Source organism: Lycorma delicatula, chromosome 9 (assembly GCF_047948215.1).
Source record: "Lycorma delicatula isolate Av1 chromosome 9, ASM4794821v1, whole genome shotgun sequence".
NCBI classification, from domain to species: domain Eukaryota; kingdom Metazoa; phylum Arthropoda; class Insecta; order Hemiptera; family Fulgoridae; genus Lycorma; species Lycorma delicatula.
Genome location: NC_134463.1, coordinates 129,234,554 through 129,252,510, shown reverse-complemented (window position 1 = coordinate 129,252,510; position 17,957 = coordinate 129,234,554). Strand labels below are relative to the sequence as shown.

Genomic DNA, 17,957 nt, shown 5'->3' with positions numbered 1-17,957 from the left:
CAATTTAATTTCTGTTACTTCATTAATCTGTAAACTAGTTTAGAGCACACATGATTTTTTATCTTAGTTAAAGGATCTCTCCTATAACATTCCTTTACATGGAGATGAACTAAATAAAACCCAGGAGACACACGTAACTAGGCAAAACAGCAGAGGAAACATTGATATACAGCAAAAAAAAAAAAAAACAAGAAAAAGAATATATATAAATGCAGTATATATATATATATATATATATACATATATATATTTTTTTTTTTAAATCATTTCTTTTAAGAATCATACTCCTCTGTACTATATGCAATATATTTATTTTATTTGATCTGCAAAGATTGATGACTTGCCTTATTCCACTATATATGAAGGAGTGCTTCCGCGATTTACTCACATCAGTACTGTACATGTGGCTAGCCACATAACAATTTCTTTTTTAAAAATATTTATGACTATGTATTTTTTTTTACATGATTATAATTTTAATGTTTTGAATTTAATGTATGATTTTTTAAAAGAAAAAGTTTAACTGATGATAAGGGAAATCCTTGAAAACGCTATTATGATAAAACAATAAGCATAAGGTAAAAAGCATTATTGAATTCTGTACTCTTGGTGGTAAACTGTTTTTATACTTTTTGAATACTAAATACATACATATACATACACAACATTTATATACATTTTTACTTTATGAAAAAAGCACCATAAGCACACTAAATAAACAGCAAGCTCAATGAAAACTTAATCTACATAATAAATAACTTTCAAATCCATTGATAGAACTGCTTACAACTAAGTCAGCTATCAAGACAAGTGTGCCGATTTAAACAATTCATCACTTTCAAAATTTATTTAGTCATTTTCAAGCATGCATACATGGCAAGAGCATCGATTGAAGTGGTTTGACAAATGTATCCTGGACATGTCATTTCACAATTTGGTGATGTTTATTGGGCCCCATGCTATCCCAATCGATCAATTTGTGACTTCTTTTTGTGGGGCTATCTGAAATCAAGAGTGTATGTGAACAAGCCATGTACAATTGAAGCCATGAAAATTTTCATTCATCAAGAAATTGAAGCTCTAAATTTGCATCTTACTGGCATTATTTCCGAACCTAATTAAGGGTTGTTGATTTCAAAAATGAAATAAAAATATTATTTAATGTAAAACTTTTTTCTATAATTAAAACAACCAAAGTTATTCAGTAGTGAATAACATGAATTTTCTCAGCTCCACCCTTTATAACCATCATTAAGTATAAAATTTATCACTGAATGTAAAATATTTTTGTTTAAATAAATTACAATCACTACCTATTTATTTTAATTACTTATTGTTTCTTCTTCATTTCTATGCCGCATCAATCTAATGGTAAAACTCATCGTAAATCAACTGATTGCGAAGTCGAGAGTTCTCAAGCTATTAAAGGTGCTTTTATTTGGAATTGAATAATAGATCATGGATAACAGTGTTTTTTGGTGGCTGGGTTTCAATTAACCACAAGTCTCGGGTATGGACAACCTAAGTATGTATAAGATTACACCACACTGATGCATCACAAGCACAAGGGACATAGCTGCCTATGATCCAGAATCCAGAAAAAGCATGTAGAATATCTGAAGACTTCTAGAATATTCATAAGAAAATAAACATTTTCATTTCTAAAGATTGTTTTCTTATTATGTTTTATAGTACTTTCTTCAATGAGTAAATTTAAATATATAATTGATTTTATACAGTTTATGTTAATTTTGTAATCGATTATGTATTTAAATTTTTTTCAATTTTATTTAAAAAAAATTTTTTAATATTTTAATTTCAAACATTTTTTTTTATAAATCTAAATTTTTCATAAAACGTTTAAGCATGGTTTGATTCGATATACAAAATCTAATAATAAAGGTCCTAGTTTTTTAACCAAGTTTGATCCGATCCATTGTCAGACTCAGTTCGACATGCTAAAAACAGTCCTATTTCCTTACTGTAACTCACTTTACCAGCATGTTCATTTAGTTACAATGTTTGTCAATAGAGTGCGACTCATTTTACTTCATTCCATACATTTAGAAGTTGTAATTTTATATGGCGATGAAATACAATTGCCGATGTCACAACAGTAAACAAACATAGCTTCAATCTCATGTGTGTCTGACAGCAATTGAAAAAATTTTATATGAAAGTGATTTTAGTGTGGAATCAGACTTTTTTGAAATAAATATTGATGAAAGCGACACTAATAGTGTTAGTAGTGACCATATCAATAGTGAAAATGAAATTGCAGATGAAAGTGACATTTGGAGGTTATTGGGTATTTCCAATTATTTTCACAGATGAATTACACAAACAGTTAACGCTATAGATTTACGCAATAAGATTTCCAGGAAACGAGGTCATTCCTCATCAGTTGATAGTGATAAAATATTAGGTGGAAAGCCCCACTTCATAATTCAAAATGAAAAAAGTCAACCAAAGATTTGTGCAGATAGAGCCAAAGAAAGGAGAAAGGAAGGAGACAGTTTCTACTGTGAAACATGTGAAGAAAAAAAACCATGACTACATCCAGGACTGTGTTTCAAAAAATATCACACCAAAACAAAATATAAGTAGTAAATACTATTTATCACAAAAAAAAAACAACCTTGTAAATACTGTTAATATAACATATGTGCTAAATAAAGAATTAAGAGGAAGTAAATGATAAGTTAAGTAGCTACAACTGTTATAATATATGTTAAACTACGCATGAAAATTAAGAGTTACCGTGAATGCGCATGTGAATAACATTTAGAGTGGAAAGGGTTAATATATATATGTAGACTTACAAATGTTTACTTTTTATAATTTTTTTTTTTTATTAAGACCTCAATTCATAACACAGAGTTGATTTTCATTATTTTTGTATGAAGAATTAAAGGTGATTTAATTACCTGTAAAATAAACCTTCATACTATATATAACTTAAAAAATAAAAATTTTATCTCAGGCAAATTTCATGGTACAGAAAAAATTACAGGTTATTTCATAAACCTTCAAACACATCAAGGTACAGTTTGATAAAAATGATGTTTGAAGGACCATTGAAAAAAACTTATGTTTAAATCAATTCGAAAATCAAGACCATTAAATTCCTTTTTAATCGACCTACCCAGACCTTCAAACATCTCATTATGATGAAACTTTGGCTCCATGTTAGGCATATGCGTTGTTTCTTATTTAATTTAAAAAAGACCCTTTTTGTTCATTATTAACTGCATTTTAATTGATTCAGGACACAAAGGAAGAAGAACCACATCAAATACTTTTACTCATCAGATACTTTAATAATGAGAATTTCTCAGAATTAAAAAAAAAAATGCTTATGCAATTCTGTTCTATAAAACATCTTATTTCATCAGACCTCTAAACCAAAAAAGATACTAATATGATTGCAGAAGTGTAGTGTAAAAGAAATAAATTAATTATAACTCAAGTATTCAGCAAAACAATTATCAAAATAATTGTGGCCCATCATGAAACTTTTACTGCAAATAAATCTTTGTACACACTGCAGTTTCAGGATAACTTTCTGTTTTCAGTGGACAGTTGAATGACTGTTGAATTTTTATAGGAGTCATTTGTTGTGAGTTTCTTGATATTAAAACATGCCTTGAAATACATTACTTGAATGTGAAATAAACTTTAAAACAAGACAAATACTGTCAATATTAGAAAGTACTGGTATGATCACAATTAATTAAAACTTGCAAAAATAGAGGCATTGGGGAAATAAAATTTGGAGGAGTACAATTGTACATGCCACAGACGGGCAAAATAAATATGAAAATATAATACTATTCATCTTAAACTTTGACTTTTTAAAGTCATGCTAAATTAAAAACAAAGAACTTCCAAAAATGTAATAACCCTTAAAAAAATGTGCATATTCCAAACAAATTTAATTTAAAAGAATGAGATTTCTTTTTTTAATTGTATTTTTTACTTGGAAGATGAAGCATGATGATGAGGAAGAGAGAGAGAGACACTGGATTGAGACTTTTGTGATTTTGATAAGGAAGGAGAAAAAAATATGAAAGGATAAGCTAAGGAAAGAGGAAGTAATGAACAGGATTAAAGAAGAATGAGAACTTATGCAGGTAGTGCATAAAAGAAAAAGAAACCCGTAGGACATGCGATTAGTGCAAGTGAAATCTTTGACAATTGCATCAGAAGGGTCAGTAGAAGGAGAAAGAAAATGAGGAAGAAATAAATGGATGAGGTGAACACTGGACAATACGAGAGAATGAAGGAGAAAGCATGGGACAGGGATGGATGGAGACAGCGGTGGCTTAAAACACCCTCTGAAAGGGTGAACACCAGATGATAATAAAATTTTTTAAGTTGCTTTTATTTTTTTTAACGGTTACTTTATTAAAATTTAGTTTTATCTAAAATATGAGCAGCCCTGGCCAAAAAAATTTGTGTGAGTAAAACAATGTATTAGCAAAAAATGCAGAAACTAAAAGCCTATTCACACATTTCTTTTAATAAATTTGGTTAATACATTAAAACTTTTTATTGTCACGTTGAGATTACTTATACATTACTGTACTTTATTTTCAACTCGACTGATAATAACTTTTAAGTCATTTTCGCTTAAAATTAAAACGGCTTTATGCAACAAATACTTTGTACACTTTATCCAGAGTTTGATATAAAAACTACTATTTTAATTACATAAATAAATACGCGAGTCAAAATTTTATGAACTTTTAATTTTATAATTTTCAGATGGATGATGGGAACAAAATAATGTTCAAATAATAATAAGCCTGGGGTAGCAACCATGTGAGTAGAGATATAGCACTGTTTACACAAGCTGCACTTAAAGGGTTAAATGACTAAGAATGACAAATAAATATAGTTACGAATATTATTTCAGAAATATGATATTATATATACAAAAAAGAACTCTGTTAAAGTATAATTAAAATATATTTTAAAATAGAAGATGATCAAAAACTCTTTTCAAAATAAACAAAAATACTTAAATAAAATTTAAAACGGTTATTTTCAGTTTTTAAGTTTTTGAGCATTTTCTATTTTTCAAAGTCAAATTTGTAAAATAATATATAAATATTTCAACCGGTAAAAATTTAAATTTAAAGTAGATATTTTACTAACAAATTTACACAAAAAACATACATCATACGTATTATCTTCATAAATTTATCATTGTTACGCTGTCATTATTGATCTTCGTAGAATTACCTAAATTACAAAAAGATAAAATAAACAAAATTGTATGCGGGTTTAATATTTTAGTTATTAGTCTCTATAACTATCTAAATAATTCTTAAAATATTAAATTACTCGCTCAACTACATACACTTAAATTTCAAATTATTTAGCATATAACCCACCCCTTATGAAACAATATAGCTAAACTATGACAAAAGTTGTTCAACTAATGGGACTTGTTGGAACAAAAGCCTTCTTATATATAAGGAATGTCCAGTATTTTGAGAGCAAATTTAGTAAAAAGGTATTTTTTTAATGGAAAAATAAATGTAAGAGTTCAACAATCATCAAAATAAAGATTGTTTCCAGGTATGAAAATAATGAGGATTTGCGAGAAGCAAGTCTTTTATATTAAGCCCACGAATAGATAGCTGTGACCGCATCAATACATCATGAGACGACTATATTAACTGTGAAAGAAGTTTTCAATATTAAACACAAAAATTAAATTTAGTAAACACTCGACCACCAAACTTCAAGCCCCCCCCATGAAGGCAACTTAAATGTTAAGCGGCCTCCATTTTGAGTGTCCTTGCCTAAAGCGCTTTACATCACAACCCTACCCTTAACACTAAAAATTGTTTAGCTTTCCCCAAGGATATGGGAATATAGTGTTTAAGAGTTCTTGTACTTTATTAGTACACTATACATTCTTCTTTTATAATAACCCAATACAGCACACAGTAAGTATTTAAAAAAATAAAATTATTAATAATCACGTTAATAAAATTCTTTGTATAATAAGGTAAATGCAATCTTAACGGTCTCTTTTATTCATCCATCTATAACAACTCAAACATCTTAAGAGTCGCTGCACAAGCATCACATCTAGTTGCATGCCGATAAATACTGACTTTGACAGATATACTTGTTTAAACAAAGTTTTGGGGAAACAAATTTTGGGGTAACATTTGAGAAAATAATGTAAAATAAAAAAAATATGAATAAAGTTAGCTCAACTTTAAAATAAATGAATTTAAAACACTTTACAAGGGTAAATACTTTAGCGTGTAAAAATTTACATTTTTTTATTCTTAAATTAGTAACTCAAGTTGCTAAAATTTAGTCGGTAGCAGAACTGTACTTTTTGTAATACATTTTCTTTAATATCGACAGTCTGTTGCCCGATTAAAGTTATAAATGATGATGATGAGAAATGAATAAATCATGCAATAAAAAAAAAAATGTCAAGACAAATAGGATTCAAACCTTCTTTTATTTCAGGAAGAAAGCTCTAATGTACATTAATTTTTGTAAAATTTGATTTCTTATCTGTGATCTTTTTTTTGTAAAAAAGAACTAATTCAAAAAAAGCGTTCTTTACTAATAAACAGCAAATATAACTCTGAACGTTTGTTAGTGCATTAAAAAAATGCTCTTCCGATATCTGTTAGTAAAAATAATTCACAATGATGACATTTAAGGTCCAACAAGCATTGTTAGAACAATTCTGGAAATAATAACACTAAAATCAAGCAACTTGTTTCTGAGCAAGCTGAATGCACTGGAGTCTGGGTAACTATTTTGACAAAATAAATAAATATTCTAAACATATTCCCAAAATAAATTGTTTTAAAAATATTTTCTAGCCTTTTAATTTTTACTTCCCAAATATTCCTCAGATATTGATACGGTTTTGTAAACAAATATAACTTCCAGAAGTTCAATATAACAAGGCTAATGTAAACAAAAACTCTACCCAAGAAGGAATAAAAAAAAAGTTCTTGAATAAAATCAGCAAAAACAAAAAACTTTACTTTAAAAAAATTATTTTATTAAAAAAATTATTTGACAGAACTAATATTTAAAGAAGTATCTACAAACTAAAAAAATACTCTGCTTAAAAACAATAAATAAAAGAACTATCACTATAACATACCCTGAAAATTACGAAAATGAAAATAAAAAAATTTTATTAGAAAATAAATTAAAATCGCTGTTAGTTTTATTACATACACTTATAATAATGGTAGACACATCACTTTTAAAATAGTATTTAATTTAATTTTTAAACATATGACGAAGTTTAATATACAAGAGGATTTACATTACATGTAATAAAAATAACACTACCTTCAGGTAAATCCTATTTTTCTATAAGCATTAAGTTTATCGGCCGAGTAGTTCAACCATCGATCTGTAGTAGAATCTCTGTACTTAGCTACACTGATATAGCCGATACATAATAATAGTCACCCTTGGAGAACAGACTATCTCTAAGAACTTTAACCTTAATCGTTTATTATTTTCTATGAGAATTAGGAAGCAAAGCGGACTACATCTCATTACACATGTTTTAACAGCTGAAATCTCAGAGAACTCTACATAAATTTGAAGCGTTTCATGAAATCAATTCTTCAACCCTTTGCGGTCGGACGATGTATTTAAAATTAGTCCACTGGGGTCGGGTGGCCAGTAGTACTTTTTTTTTCTCTCTATGCCTCCCTGGAGTGGATCTGCACTCAAGGAACAATACTCATCCCAGGGAGGTGTCCATCTAACTCAAACAAGCCTCCCTGCCTATCGGCTTTAAGTCCAGCATGGCAAGTTGTCCCACTGGTACTGGATCTTTTATTTTAATCTTTATATTAAGGTGCCCACTCTAATGGAACCCCCTCACTGGGGAACCCTACCAATTCGGGTCTTTTCAAACTATGTGTCCACTCAATGAGGGGAACTCCTGCAAGAACCCCCCACCGGTTCAGATCTTTTCTGCATGTCCACTCAATGGGAAGGCCACAAGGCCCACCCACTAGTTCGGAATCATTCTGAGTGGCCATTCATAATGGCTGTAGCCATTTTACCTGTCAAGTCAAATTGTTTGCATAGTCGCATTGGCCAACAGTAGTGGCCAGGTTAAAATACCTTAAATACCCGGACGGCCAGCAGTACTGGCCATTCAAAACATATTGCTACAGAATCAGTGTAATTCTTCTGTGTTCTGTAATTAGTGCTGTAACCTATCAAACAGCCTTTTCTAATTGTATTACGTTTCCTGATCTTTTTTTTCATCTTTTGTTAAAGATTACATTGTTTGCAGTGACCTAGAGGAGAAAGAAAATTTTTTGTAAGACCTATCAATAACAACCTGGACTACACGTGGGCAAATGATTTGAAAAATACCTTTCTGAAAAATAAACCACGATCTAGCTAGCAAGTTGGACAATTTTCTTATACTACAGTTTCTTTTTAAATATTATTTTATTATGTTATATTCAGTAAAGTAAAATTAATCAAAACTATGTTAAGCTATATTTTATCAATAAAAAAAAAAACTATATAAAATATTGGCGATTTTTTAAAATGAAATGCCCTATGTAAATATATAGGAATGAATGAAAAACAATTCTTCTGAGCTGGTGGGGCAGATCAGTCAAGATGGCAGCCGAGCCAACGACAGGTAAACGGCCAGTCCTACTGGCCGTCCGAGGTGTGAGCACTGCTAGTACCGTAAATATTCCAAACTGACTGAGAGCGGGCTGTAGTCCACTATACTGGCCGTCCAACCACAAAGAGTTAGGAATTCAACATAATACATTCACACAGGATCACTTTAAACAGCACCTGTAAATAATTCTGTTAATTTTTAATGAATTTAAATAAATCCCTAAAACTTTAATAATAAATTGAGTTTCTGAACACGCAGTGTTTGGATGTTTCTGAACAACCACGTAAGTAAGAAGTATTCTATTTTACAAATTAATTCCTTTAATAACAGAAAGCAGACATAATGAATAACATTTGCGTGAACCGATGTAGAGATCAATGTTTATTTCACATTCAGTGATATCCATTTCTTTTTTGATGCTTAATTATCAAACAGACTACCAACAATTGCAATCAAGCAACAAATATGAATGTGTTGCACTTAAATACAGTTTGATCACATGTAAGATACAGATCGTATGCAATAGTAAAAATAAAATCTAACAAAATTTTAAAGATTGTATCACACCATCAAGTTTTATCATAAATACAAACAACATGAAAAACACAAAAGAATAGAATTATTGAAGAAAAATTTTTTTAAACTTAAGTAAATGCAATAATTACCACCAGAAAATTAAAAGAGAAGGCTAATAATAATATGCTTATCCTAGTACTATCAAAACTTAAAAAACTTGCAATATTAGAAGATGATTGCGATTACTAGGTACTCACATGGAGCGTAAAACATAACTAATCCATGCCGTTTCTTCCTTAATTCTGCTTTAATATTATCAGTAGTCAAATGTACCACTTCGGTTGTCTCTTCAGACCAAGGAGCTTCTTGAGGAGGTGGAGATCGAGGTTTTTTAGGATTTTTCATAAAATCAATCAGCCTATCGGCATCCCTCGCTCCAGGCACATCGTACGCAAATTCACCATTCTTAAAATATTTTACGGACGGATAACCAGTTACTTGATACTTTGATGCCAAATCTGTCTCTACAGTAGCATCTACTGCGGCCATCACTCCTGTCAACTGAATTTCAATTTATGATAAAACATGAATTAAATTAAATAAGTAAAAAAATACTAATACAATAGGAAATTTTTTTTAAAAAGCAAAATGAACACTACTCAGATGGAAGTTGCAATAGACTTCTAGAATGAAAATACCTGTGTAAAAACTTATGTAAATTTGTCCATTAATGTGAATGCATTAACAGTTGTTTCATTTATAATTATAAACAGAACAGGAAAGTACAGTTATGACTGTAATGACAACTGGGTTCTATGATAACTAAGTGTTCAAAAAGGATTTACATTCTTACAACACAATTGTTTGCATGGTTTTTAAGTTATCCTTTAGAATAAGAGTTTATAATTTACAAACAGGTAAATTTTATGTTATACTATTTTTTAGATAGCAATACTATATTTGAGGTTAGCTGTATGTGACGCTTGAAATAATCATGCAGTTGTAGCATTTATTCTCTCGTATTGAGTTTTTGTTTTCATAGGATAAAAGTGTGTTTCTTGAGGAGACTTATTTCTAGAATAACAGCGGGCTTGAATAACTTTTTAATTCAACTGACATAAGACTCGTGATTTTTTTTTTATATGAAAGTTTAACCTTTAGATGTAATTTCAAAAAAAATTACAATTCCCTCTTGATAACTGTAAAAAAAAATTGTTTTAAAATTTGTTAGCATGAATTATGCATATATTATTATCTTTCATTTCAATTTTATCCTACAATATAAGCTGTTATAATATTTTAATAATAGGTTTACTATGAAAACCTGTTAATTATTTGAAAATACATTAATTTTTCAATACAATTAATACAAATACTAATTGTTTAAAACATAACAGAGTTCAATTATTGATGTTAATTTTTCCGCAAATAAAATTGCCAGTTGAAAATTTTTTGTTTTGCAATCGTAAAGATACTGATGTTGTTTTTTATGCGTAAATTATTAATCATTAAGTGCATATTCAATTAGAGTAAGTAAGTTATTGATAAGGATAGAACACTGTTCAGAACAACAAGATATTACTCGTTTAAAATTTTTCAGTTTATATGAAAGTATTAGGTTATATAATGAAACACTGATTAGTTTGCATTATAAATACATTAATTGATTGAGAATACATTTATTTTGCATTTGTACAGTAATTTAAAATATACAGTTCAATTGAAAGTAATATTTACAATTTTTCTTGTTTTTTCAAACATGATGACTATTATATTTATTCAGAGACAGCTAGCTCATAGTAACTAATTTTTATACTCAGAAAGAGATGTTCTAACTTTTCCCTTATTCCAATTTTACTTGGAATAAGGGAATAATACAAATTAATTCTGGAGCAAAAGTCAGGAACATATAAAAAAAACATCAGCGCGAACCTTTGGTGTTATGTTAATTTTTAATTTTAAATAACTTTCGCGAAAATTATTGATATATTCATATAATCTGGCTTTCTGTTTTTCTACTAACAGTGGAAAAACAAGATTCTACAACTTTTTGGAAATCCATGAAATAGTTGATGAATGGCAGACATGCTGCTCTGGCTTACAATTCACTTACAACAAATCAATCTTGTTTAACAAAGTTTTAAATGCATTCCCATCCCATCCAGAAAAAGATGGTTCTCTGCAGTTGATTTGGTGAAAATTGCACATTTGTCCAATTTTTTTTCCACTTTTCTCTTAAAGCTGTGTAATATAATTGAATTTAAAATAAAAAATCAATAAAATTGATAAATATCAAGCTGGGTTTTTTTAAACCGAATTTATATTTTCAAAACACGACATATTCTTTCTACGTCAATTATTCAGTCAAGAAGGTAGGTTTTTTTAAATCTTCGTCAGACTAAATATTTTTCTCTTAAAGCTGTGTAATATAGTTGAATTTAAAATAAAAAATCAATAAAATTGATTAATATCAAGCTGGGTATTTTTAACCGAATTTATATTTTCAAACACGACATATTCTTACTACGTCAATTATTCAGTCAAGAAGGTAGGTTTTTTTAAATCTTCGTCAGACTAAATATTTTTCTCTTAAAGCTGTGTAATATAGTTGAATTTAAAATAAAAAATCAATAAAATTGATTAATATCAAGCTGGGTATTTTTAACCGAATTTATATTTTCAAACACGACATATTCTTACTACGTCAATTATTCGGACAAGAAGGTAGTTTTTTTTAAAATCTTACACTTACTAAATATTTTTCTCTTAAAGCTGTGTAATATAATTGAATATTCAAATTAATAAATCAATGAAATTGATTAATATAAGGCTGGGTTTTTTTAAACCGAATTTATATTTTCAAAACACGACAGTGTTAAGTGACTGTGTACTTAACAGTTTTTAAAAAATATCTTGAATAGTGCAGATAACACGATTCTATTTTCAATATTTTGGGATCTCAGTAAAGCAATCAATTTAGTTCTACATTATTTACTGATGAAAAAACTTTGTAACAAGTGTCAGAGGAACTGCATACATTTAGTTAGTCGTACCTTACAGACTACAAACAGAGAGTTTTGTAGAGTATACACATACACAGTAAAATATAAGTCCTCGCTTCAACAGATAGAATGCAGAGTTCCAAAAGCACTTGGTCCTGTGCTTATTATTCTTATTGTTTATTAGTGATTTCCCTCAAAATCTTTATAACCTTCATTAGTATCCTCTTCATAGACAACACAACTTTAGCTACATCTCCAGATAATTATTTAAAGGACTTAAAAATTCTGTTAGCAGCTTAAAAAAATATTCAACAGATGAATTGTAACCGTCTCTAACTTTAAACATGGATAAAAAACCACTGCACTGAGCTTCTCAGGACAACAACAAAATTTCTGGACATTTTATTACATGGCAAGTTCTGTTAGATCAAATTGATTTCATTAGTGACAAAATCAAATCGTACTGTTTTGCTATGAAGCCTCTTAATAAAATGCAATGTTTGTTATCTATTATCATTTGTTATGCTTACGTACATTCCAATCTGAAATTTAATACCTCTTGGGGGTCCTACAAAAAGTTAGAATGAGCCTTCAAGATAAAAAAATGGGCTGTCAGATCATCATTTGGGACCTGTAAGTATGAAGCATGTAGACTGATATTTAGAAAATTAAAGACACGGGCTAATCCATGTTTATATTTTTATGAATTTACAATCTTTGCTAAAAAGTATAATCACTTATTCTTAAAAAAATAATAACAATATCCACCTCTATCGATCCAAACAACTGTACTGTTTCTGTGTAACAACTTCAGCCAATGTTCTGTTGCCATTTTTAATAAATTACTGAACCGTTTCAAAAGTCTTCTAACCAGTTTATTTAAAATGCAATTTAAAAAAGTTTCTTTTACAGTGACAACAATTACAACCACTCTGTAAATTAATTTTTAAATAATTCAAAAAGATACATAAAAACACCCTTATTTTTCTACATTTCCATTGAAAGTGAACATAAATTGTGCTCATATAATTTTCATTAATGCCTTGTAAATTACTTTGTAGTTATTTTTTATGTGTAATATTTACATGTATTTAAACATTATTTTACAGTAAACATTAATATTAACATTATTATCATTATTTTACTTAAAAATTATCTTTCGTATATTTATATTTTAAATAATTATTAATGGGGACTTAAATCATACTATTTTTTATTTTATAATTATCTTTTTCAGGATGCCGCTTCAATCAAGACTTACTATGATTTCCCTTGATACGACATCGGGTCTATCTGTCCACCAACAATGTTTTCGAGAAGGCAGTTGCAATAATCAAGTCGTTTCAGTCTGTCTGTCTCCTTAAGCTGTTGCACAGTTGTAATGTGGTACGATTTCAATTTTAATTCATGAAGAATTTTACAACAAGATGTATATTTAACCAGATTGTTGGAATTACTCATGTCGTGATTTTGTTGGACTTATGTAATTCTCCTTTCAATATTGGCAATGGCCTGTGGAGTCCTAACGGAAGGTTGTCTATTTCATTTTACATTTGAAACCGAACTTGTATGCCATTTTTTAACTAAATCGTGTATGCTACCCTTCGCTAGATATAGGCATTCAAACATTTTTCTACGAATGCTTGATATGATTCTTCAAATGATCCACAATGAATACAGGTCTCAACTATAGCTATCCTCTCCTGGATTAAATAAGACATTTTACACAAACACAACTGTCCTCACAACACTACACTACACTGCAACAAAACGTAAACTACACTGACACATAACCACCTGACAAACAGCAGCAACAATCAGTAGTAACATGTACATCCACTAGTCGCGGTAGTTTTGTGAGTCTTTCATAAATAGTGTTGGGTAGCGGTTTCTTTATGGATTCGATTTTATGTTGCTCACCCTGTAGCTACGGGGCCTCCAAATGTTGCACTATGACATTTTTTTTTAAGGAAAAAAGTTTGTTAGAACAACAGTCTTTATTTAATGAATGAAAATAAACAGTGAATGAAAGCAACATTTCAAAAACATTAGTATAAACCAGACAGTGATTACAAATATCTTGAAACGAGTAATTAGTGACATCAAGATTAGAAGAAATCAGACGATTCAATAACTATTGTAGAATTAAAAATATATGTAATCTGATCTACTTTTGTAATTTGAGTGTTTTGTTATAAAGCCAGTTTATTGTTTGTTATTAGGCCAGTTTAAATATAAATTTTCAAAATCTGGATCGTGCGCGTTATTTTAAGTTTTTTGTCAGGTCATATTTTTTGTCGCCTGTAAAAGAATTAGTTATGAAATCCATTAACTTTAATAGTAAAAAATATTAACTTAATATCTTTAACTTACCTTTACCTTTATTAAATATTTTTATAAAATTTTACCACATTATGAAAATTTAAATTTCAAAAGACCACTTAAAACAACTTCTCAGGGGTACATACAACTAACATCTACCTACCTACACGTGGAGCTTTTTAAATTAAATTTTCCATGGAATTTAATAAATAATACAGCTAGAATCTTACAGATACCTGTAGAAATTAGATACACAAAATATGTTCAATTTAAATGAACATGTTTTTCACGTACAAGTGTATCCAAAAGATTCACACACTAAATTTAAGTCTCAAATACTTAAACTGACATCACGAACATATTAAAGTAAAATTTTAAAAGATAAAATACACATATTAATTATCAATTCACAGTGTGTTCATATTATTTTTGTATTTAAAAATAACAGTTTTCGAGTAAATTAATGTTGTTTCTAACGAAATTATTCTTTTGCGACTCAAAACTTAAACTGAGGTAACTCAAAATCGGTCTACCTCAATTACTTCAAAAATCAAGTATTCTTATTTGGAATCAAATTTCACTTCTACAAGGAAATAGACTTCCATTTAAAAATCATTTAATCTAAATTAATAGATTATTAAAAAACACAATTTTCAATAGTACTTCTCTCAACAGTCATAAACTTAATATTAAACTTAAAATGTAAAAACTATTTAATTTAATTATACAGTAGAAAGAAAGAAAAATATTCAAAGGCTTAATTTAATTTACCTTTAGTTCCTTTACTTTAGCAGCAGCTTTTTCATACTCGGGTTTTAGCTTTCGACAATGCCCACACCACGGCGCATAAAACATAACTAATACTGATGGTTGTTGCTAAATAAAAAAATGCAATGCAAATTAATGAAACTATAACAACAAAAGCAAGAGTCAACAAATAATATTTACTTTTTTAGATAATTTACATACCATGTAACATTAACAAACAAAAGTTGAATTTATTGATGTAAATTAAACTAAAGATGGATTAGTTCTGAGAAATTTTACCAGTAAATTAACAAAAAGATTGTAGTATATTACAATAGAACATGATCTGCATCAGACCTACCAGGAGAACTACAGTAAATTAAGTACATTAAGAGTCACAAACATAATAGTTAAGGGCAACCAGACACATGCAATCAATCACTCCTGTAAGCAGCACAGTCATTCCAAGAATTCCAAGAATAGCAAGCACCTCGCTCAAGCGAGGTGCTTGCTATTTTTATTCATTTATTATTTAAATAAATAGATTATTATTATTAATAATAAATTATATTATTACAAAATATATATATATATTATTATTGTTATTTTTATTTATTTTTACTGGTAAAAGTAAAAAATTAAATGATTTTCTGTCTCCTTCTTTACTGAACTGATATATTTCATACAGAGCACGCAGAGCTCACCGAAATGAAACTAATATTTTTAGTTCTACAAGTGAAACCTTCACTCTGTTCATCAAAGGCCCTCACTATAAAAAGGATATTACTTTCAGAAAAACTAAGTCTGAATATTGCTTTTTTGTTCCTCAGACATTTAACGTGCATTAAAGCCTATAATAAAGACTGGAAATAATAGCGTACAGTAACAAATTAATATATTTCTTTCTGTGAGAAATGTTGCATTTTATGAATACTTAATAAGAGCATACAGTAAACTGGCAAAATTATTATAAATCTATGGATTCCCTAAGCTTAGATATTACATTATTGATCAGCACTCAAAATAAAAGGGTGCAGTGATTTTATAAAATATGAAAATTAAGCAAATATAAACATTTATTTATACATGATAAATGTCTTACATTTTTAATTATTTTTTCAATAAAAAAAAAAAAAATGGCTGTAAATTCTCCATTCCAAAAATACTCTGTGAAAATGTAATTTATTAGAGCCAAATATTAGGGGTAGCTTCCATGTGGTGCGGCTCATAGTCTGAAAAATTTCAGATGAACTAACCTGAGAACCTTTACAATTTCTAGTTGTAGCTGTACCTTCAGATCTCTAAGATTTGAAGAATTAATAAAAATAAGAATGGAGAAGTCAAGAACAAATGTAAAATCAGAATCTTTTTCAGGAGTCATATGAAAATGAAATAAATAAACTAAACTCAAAACATATAGCGATCATTAGAGGTGATTTTAATGCTCATATCAGTAAAGAAAAAAAATTTAGAAATTAAGGGAAATATTTGTAAGCTTCAGGTCCCAGTTCGGGCTCCATTTTGCAAGCTATACCAAATTTAAATTTTAAATTATTTACAAAAAATAAAAATTTAATTTAAAAAAAAAATTTTTTTAAATGAACTTACTAATGTTGGGATTTGCGAAACAATGTACTAAGACTATGCTGCTTGATGATAAGTTTATATCTAAAGATTGCTCTCTCGAGTTTTACAAAAAACCAGTTACAGTAACTCAACACATTAAAAAATGTTATTAACAACAATGGACAACACATTATTTATAAAAATATAAAATAACAAATAATAAACACAATTGATTTAGAACACCCAATTAGCCTACTTGAAATTTGTAGAACCGCTATTTACTTATCTACTTGTATCAGAATTTCACAAATCATCTTATTAATACTTATACTACTACGGAATTGGCCAATCCAAAATTAATTATAATTATAATTTTGAACATAATTTGTCATTATAACATGTAACATTTTAATAATCTTTTATAAAATAGTCGACGGATAAGTAATTTTCTAATGGGTCCATGAAGTACTTTTACAGAGAGGTCTTTAACCTTTTCAGATCATGTAGCCTTCGAACTGGCTATGTACGGCGTCAGTTTTAAAACGCTGTTACAAAATCATTTTATATGGCATCTAAGTCGGTTATTTTGTTTTATATTCACAAAGGAATCAGTTTTATTACACAATTTGAACGACGTTTATACGATGTAAAATGTTTTATTTAGACTAGAAGGAATTTGACCATTTTTTCTCAGAAATGTGCTTGTGTGTGTGTGTGTGTGTGAGACTTGTGTATTATAATTGCTATGACAGTTACAGATTTATTTATTATTTACAAAAATAGCTTATCTTACTAGCAACATATCGATGTATTGAAACACATAATAAATTATGATACACGGCACACAAAAAAAAAGAAGGAATTTGTGGTCATAAATACGTCACTTTTACTTGAGGTCTATAAATATCTTTACTGACAAATGATATCGGTAAACAAGTAACACATATAGATTCGTAATGAATAAGAGTATACAGTAAAAATGGTTTTTTGTCAATCTGAATAGCCTTTTGAGTGGTGGGAATTTTTATAAAACATAGTTTTCTGAATCTACTTTCACTTATACTAACATATATTACTAATCTGTGATTTATGACACGGGGTTTTCATCATATTTTACCCAATTTTCAACCGATTTGCTT

At 28.7% G+C, this 17,957-nt stretch overlaps 1 protein-coding gene across 1 annotated transcript in view; it reads right to left on the bottom strand.

Moving 5' to 3' along the window:
* The window catches only part of LOC142330552 (protein disulfide-isomerase A5), a 53,129-nt gene that overhangs the window by 16,939 nt on the left and 18,233 nt on the right, over positions 1 to 17,957 (bottom strand). Inside the window, exons 6-7 of the mRNA XM_075375903.1 lie at positions 15,277 to 15,381; positions 9,439 to 9,742 (exon numbers count right to left, since the gene is read on the bottom strand). Of these exons, the coding sequence (XP_075232018.1) occupies positions 9,439 to 9,742; positions 15,277 to 15,381 (409 nt within the window). The remainder of the gene's footprint in view (positions 1 to 9,438; positions 9,743 to 15,276; positions 15,382 to 17,957) is intronic.